At 33.3% G+C, this 6,714-nt stretch overlaps 1 protein-coding gene across 1 annotated transcript; it reads right to left on the reverse strand.

Moving 5' to 3' along the window:
* Positions 1–5,256: 5,256 nt before the first annotated feature.
* On the reverse strand, positions 5,257–6,060 carry LOC133815469 (protein FAR1-RELATED SEQUENCE 5-like). The gene has a single exon (XM_062248308.1). It carries the CDS (start codon positions 6,058–6,060, stop codon positions 5,257–5,259), a length of 804 nt encoding a protein of 267 aa, XP_062104292.1.
* Between the last annotated feature and the right edge of the window lie 654 nt (positions 6,061–6,714).

Genomic DNA, 6,714 nt, shown 5'->3' on the forward strand with positions numbered 1-6,714 from the left:
GCATTAAGTTTTGTAAACAATTTCTTTTAGTTTAAAGTTATGTTTTATTTTAAAACAATAGGATCCTATACCGCTCATTTATGTATTTCAATATTTACTTTGGAGTTTTAATAAAGTTGTGAATATTTCTTATGTGTGTTTTCTCATAAATAGTGGTTATGTCTAGTAGTTTTAATGGTCCAATGTCTTAGAAATAATTGGGTCATTACATAAATTATTCATAATTTTCTAAAAATTAGTATCGTCATATAAAAAAATTTAAGTTACAACTTATTTATGTGTCGAAAAAAATATATATGCTAGTCTGCCTTTCAAGGGACCTACCACAGAAATCACCTATATAAATAAACAAAATTGGCTATTTTCTTGCTTCTAAAAACAAAATTTTAAGAAAGCCCGATGATTTGTTTTGATTAATACAAAAGAAGTTAACCAAGAAAGGGGTTAAAGTTGAGATTGAATTCTTAGTCTTGAGAGCTGATAAGTCACATTAAAGAAAGGAGTAAGGAGATCTAAGGAGGAAACGAAGTGTATGATTTTTTTTTTTGGCTTCAATTTTGTGAGGGAGAGAGAGGGCTACGTAGGCGTGGATTTTTTTTTTTGTACATCTCATAAATCATATTTACTACCCCAGAAGGGTGAGCAACACTGGACTTTAATGATGTTTATGATAATAGATCCACAACTGGAGTTATACTACTGACAAAAGTGATAGAACCAAAAAAATCCTAGGAAATAACTTACAAACATTGATATTATTCTTTATAAAGAATAAATGGTGGCAAAAATACTTAATATTCTCAAAATGTTGTACTTTTATACTTTTTTTACAGTAAATATACATAATGTTTTCAAAGTATTGTATTTTATTTTTTACGATAAATTTACTTAATATTTTCAAAATGTTACACTTTTATACCTAATCTTTTATACATGCTAAAGATATTTGAACTTTGTATTAAGACATTGTGTATATTTACTGCAAGAAAAAAGTATAAAAGTACAACATTGTGAAAACATTGACTATATTTACCACACAAAAAAAACAAGATTGAGTATAAAAATACAACATTTTGAAAAACATTGTGTATATTTATTACAAAAAAATATAAGTATAAAAGTGTAATATTTTTAAAATATTAAGTATTTTAGCTACCATTTAGTCTTCTCTTTATAAATGATTATTACATCATATAATATTATCTTAAAATAAAACATGCACTTTACCAAAATTAGATAACTCATCACCCTAACATAATCGGAGAGAAAGCGAATATGTACCTGATAATAGCACTGCCACTGCACTTTTAGATCCAACCCCTCCAAGAGATGCGACATGACCGAAAAAAGACAAAGGAGAGTCCCCAAACCCCCGACCAATATAAGAAACATCGTGTACCCCCATTATTAGCATCAAGAACCTAGAAAAACCCCATGTCAGATTCCCAACTTATTATCCTTGCTTGTGTCAAAATGGAAGTTCTTATGCCATATAGTACCTAATTTAAGAAACTAGGGATCGAGATCAACCAACGTGCCATGACCCGTTGTCAATAACACAGCTAAGAGAACGAAAGATAAATTATCACCTAACACAAAAAGTGGAAGAGACTTCAAACAATGTGGATACAAGATGAAAACATAAACAAGAAGAAAGGAAAAGAGAAATTATCTAGGGTAGGCGTGGATCAGAAGAAGAAAAATTATTCAATGAAACTAAAATTATAATTATTTTAAAATTCTTTCTACGTGTGCCCAACAAAAAGGCTTGCAAAAGGGTCAGTCTTTTTCTCAAAGAGACCGCGGCATAATTGTCTTAATTTACAAGGTATAACACATATTTGCTATATTAATGTGCAATCACATTACCTTACTACACTTCAGTGCTGTTGAATTCTGCCACCCAGTCCAAGAAAATCGGGCATTCCGAATTTAGGGGTTGATTAGTAGTTAATTTAAAAATATAATTTTAGAAAATTATTTTCAAATCAAATGATTTGAAAATATTGAATTTAAAAATAAATTATAAATTTTTGAGATCTTGAATAGTTGGGTATTTTTAAAATTTAAAATTCATAAAATAGAAAGAAAACAATAATTTGTTGTTTTTTCTTTTGCTGAAGGATTTTAACTTAGTTTTCAAAAATAGTTTTTTATTTTTTTTTATTTTCTAAAATAAGTGTATCAATCAAGTTTTCATTGGAGTTTCTATTTTTTAAATTCTGAAAATGATAAAACTATTTTTGAATTCACTACCAATCACACAAAGCCTTCGAGGTTTCCAAATTATCGATAATATCAAGGTTGCACTAGAAAAAGAGTGCCCTCAAGTGGTTTCGTGTGTTGATATAATGACCCTTGTTTCCAAGGATTCGGTGGTTGCGGTAAGAATTTTGTAATTTATATAATTCTCTCTCAATATTTCTTCATATAAAGTTGTGATAAAATTGATGATTTTACACTTGCAAAGTATCCATTTTCTTCATCTTCTCTTTTTCCGATCAAATTGGTGCACAAAGCCCCAATGCTCTTCACCGCCTTCTTCTTCCAAAAAAATTTTATAACCACAATTATAGTGTTAAATTTTTTTGCATGAGCATATACAATTGCACTTAAAGTTGTAGTATTTCTCTTCCTCGGTGTTCATCATATAAATTCTTTATATATATATATGGCCTTGGATTATATTCCGTTCACGGAACGGTTCAGTCATGAAATAGTCAATGGGGGCCCCAATTTGTACTACTATTCGACTGACATTGTAACACTATTTCTGATAAAAAGTGAGGCTAAATAGTGTAGTTTGTCCCATCGAACAGTTAATCAACTGTGCAAGCCACAGGAGATAACTCGTTTTATATTATTTTATGTGAATAGTTACACGTTGAGGGTGGTTTTCTGGTAATTGTACTTCTTGAACTTTTGGTCTTTTGGTAATTTGTAGCTTCATAACATATTTGTTGTTTGTTTACATTGACTGTACATTTAGTACATTGTTGTTACTATTTTGCACATTGTTTATGATTTCGCAACACATACTGTTTAACACAGGTAGATGGGCCAGTCCGAGTCCATGAGCACGGCCCAAACGAAAAGGGTCTATTACAGTGAAATAAACTTTAAAATTGAGATTTTTTTTTTATTAGGCCCAAAGTTATGAATGGGGCACGTAAGATAAATTTTTGTAATGAAGATGTTTTATTTAATATATCTTCCCATTTTGTTATGTTACCAGCAGACAAAGTAGTGATCAATTAATATATCAGAAGACGTATTGAATATTGTAGTGAAAAGTTAGTAAAACAATGAGGACTGCTAAAATCAAAACTAATTAACACTTTTTTTTTTATCCTAATTAACGATAAAGATAACAATATTATTAGTTTACTTAATAGAATAATATTGGTAAATTTGTAATAGTAATAAACAAGTTTGGTGAGTTGCTTTAACAATGAATTTTTTTTTGTTTTTTTATCCTAATTAATTACCTAATTCATATTAATATTATGCTTTAAACATGGTTTTAATGATTTTATGCCTATTTGGTGAGAAGCATATATACTTTAAGCAATCAATTAAAAAAGCTAACAAAGTTACTTACTATTAAAATCTCGTAAGTATAGATAGTAGGCTCGAATCTACACGATATGATTAAGTAAGTGTAATTATGTCATATTTTGTAATCCTTGATTTTAATTGTGAAGATGAATATTTTTACTAATTTACTCTTTAATGTACAATTAATGAAATTTCAATAATAATGATACGCATGGTATATAATGAAGAGAAAGAAAAGAAACGATTACAGTCAATTTGTTATCTAATTTTATCAATTAGAGTGAAGCGTCACTAAAAAAGGAACGTATATTTAGGATTGGCCATTTGATTATCATTAATCTACGTTTCTAAAACATTACAAATATGATTGAACTGCCATAATCAATAATTTATTACCATTGAAACAAATATACTATTTAGCTACAATTTGAATTCACTTACATTAATGCAATTGTTATACTAATTCAGCCACCTAAACCATTACAAAACACTTTAATTGTTAAGTAGGACAGAAAGCCTACGAAAATAGACACTTAATCAATTTGCACTATCATTCTGTCATAAAGTTCGATGGTCATCTAGATTCGTCGAATTTAGTCGAATGCTAAGCTCTCTTACTTGGTGAGGGTTGTTGACTGTGAGGAAGCGGTAGACCGACCAGCTGAGGGCATGTTCTTCGATTGTGGTCTGCAGAATAACAGTTCGAACACTTCCTTTTAGTTTTAACGGCTCCATCCGACATATCTATCGTAACATTGTCCCTATTGTTTCTTGCATAGGTGGATCCTTTAGTTCTACAAGGTGTTGGGTCCCTGATAATGTTTTCATTTTCTTGATAGGTTTGATATCGTCCCGAGTCATTGTCACCGGTGTTTGATTCCAATGGAACTACATCCTTGAACATTGCAGTTAGTGTTGCCACTTCTTGTTTCGGTTTGGTGTAAGATTGCTCAGACTTGGAAGCGTAATAGCTCAACAAGTTTGTATCCAAAGCGAGGGATGCCTGCCTAGCCATTTCAAATAACTGTTGCTTTTTTGTGGAGTGTTGCTTTAGTTCGAGGGGGAGGTCTGCTTTTGCATTCTTACTCCACCGTTTCAGCAGGAGAAACTGTGGTACTATCTTCATATGACGGTATTTCATTACAGCCCAAAATGTCTACACGGATAGCCGTCTGTCTCAAAAAGCAAGCAGTGACAGGTGAATGTCTCCTCTTGTGGGTGGTAATGAATGTTGTACACTCTATCCTCATGTTGGAACTTTGACAAACTGTAGGAGAATGATTCACCGTTGTCTTCACAATTGTTGACAAAGTACGCATGTTCCGCTTTGATTTGATCAGCCACTTTATAGTACATATTTCTAGTGTACAATTTGGCACACTGCTCATGGTACGTCTTAAGAGCATTTTTGGGACCTGGTATTGGAGGACTACTGTGTCGACTATTGTAATCATCTTCTCTCTCGACGTGCCTCAACTTTGTCATAGTAACGTCAATCGAGGTAACGAATTCACGGAGACTATAACTTGCATGTAGGAATTTTTTAATACTTGAATTCATGGACTCACATCTTTGGTTGGTCCGCATTCCGGCGACAAATTTCCCTCTTAGGTATGTCTCTGCCCATGAACGACGACTGTGATAAGTGTTGGTGCACCATTGGCTAGAATGGAGGTCAAAATTGTGTATTAATTCCCCCTATTTTTGCATGAATTCCTCTATTGTGTAATAGTTGTACATGACATCTTGAAATCCTTGTAAGAATCGGGGGTCTTTTGAAATTTTTAAAGCGTTGGTACACAGGTGCCACGCACACAACCAATGAGTTGCATTTGGGAAGTACTTCAAGACAGCATTTTTGATAGCTCCATCTCCATCTGTCACCACAACCTTTGGTGTTACATGATTGTGGCATTCAATAAATTTGTCAAGTAACCAAAAGTAAGTTTGCTCATCCTCAGAGTTAAGCAGTGCCATTCCAAATATGCAGGTCTTGAAATGATGATTGACGCCCAAAATAATTGTCAGGGGTTTATTATATTTGTTTGTCATATATGTTGTGTCAAATCCAATAACCTCACCGAATGTGACGAAATCCCGTCGAGAATATCCGTCCGCCCAGAATAGGTTCCCCAATCTGTTTTCCACGTCACATTGATATTGAATGAAGAAATTTGGATCCCTCTTTGACAGACAATCCAAATATCCCAAAGCACCATCTGAATCTGTACATCTTTTCTCTTTTCTTTTGACATGGGCGACCTTGTTGTAAACGTCTCGTAGCTGGCAAGGCATCCTTTCGTACCCACCAGACTGCATTGCCAAGTGGGAGATGATGTGTGAAGTTCTTATCCCAACTTGGTTCATTGAACTCACTTGAGCAACTAGGGTTTCTGACACGGAACGGTTTGATCTCAGAAATCGCAACTCATCTAATGCTGCCTTGTCATGGTTGCGCAGAGGTTGGAATTCCTTGCAAATCCACGAACCCTCATCGCCCATCATTACGACTCAAAAACTAGCTTGGCAACCAGTCCTAGTAATAGATGTTTTTCGTTTGCTCCCACCGGCCTTGTCAATTTCCATGTGTTTGCGGAAACCTTCTTTTGAACATACCCATTTTCTCATGGTGATGTTCCCATTTTTTTTCCGTACATCTGCTTTGCGGACACTGAAGCCTACCCACAAAGAGTATGTGTAATAAAAATCTTCCCACTCTTCCAGGGACTCCAAGACCTTTCCCTGGACATCCTCCGTCTCAATATCATTTGCGAGTTTTTCAATCCCCAAAGATTGTAGTATATTTTCCCAATTTGATGTTTCTTGCAAACTTCCTACCTCGTCCATATTTAAGTTAAATCTGGGAAAGAAAATCCAAGTTTTAGGCAATATATTATGAATAGAGTTATTGTATGTTTTACATAGCCCATTATACATACAATTTGACATGTAAAGTCAGTCGATATTGGTGAAAAGCTTGATATTGCAAAGGTGTGTAAAAACATGGCACAAATGTGAAACTGGATTTTCAAAATAGAAGAAAATTCATATTATTATAATTTTTCCTTATTTGGTTCCCATAGAAAATGGGAGACATACCCAATTAAAGGAAATGTGAACGTAAATAATAAAGGCCAATGCATTTTCAAGTGTAAG

The sequence above is a fragment of the Humulus lupulus genome, chromosome 2 (assembly GCF_963169125.1).
Source record: "Humulus lupulus chromosome 2, drHumLupu1.1, whole genome shotgun sequence".
In the NCBI taxonomy this organism is placed as follows: domain Eukaryota; kingdom Viridiplantae; phylum Streptophyta; class Magnoliopsida; order Rosales; family Cannabaceae; genus Humulus; species Humulus lupulus.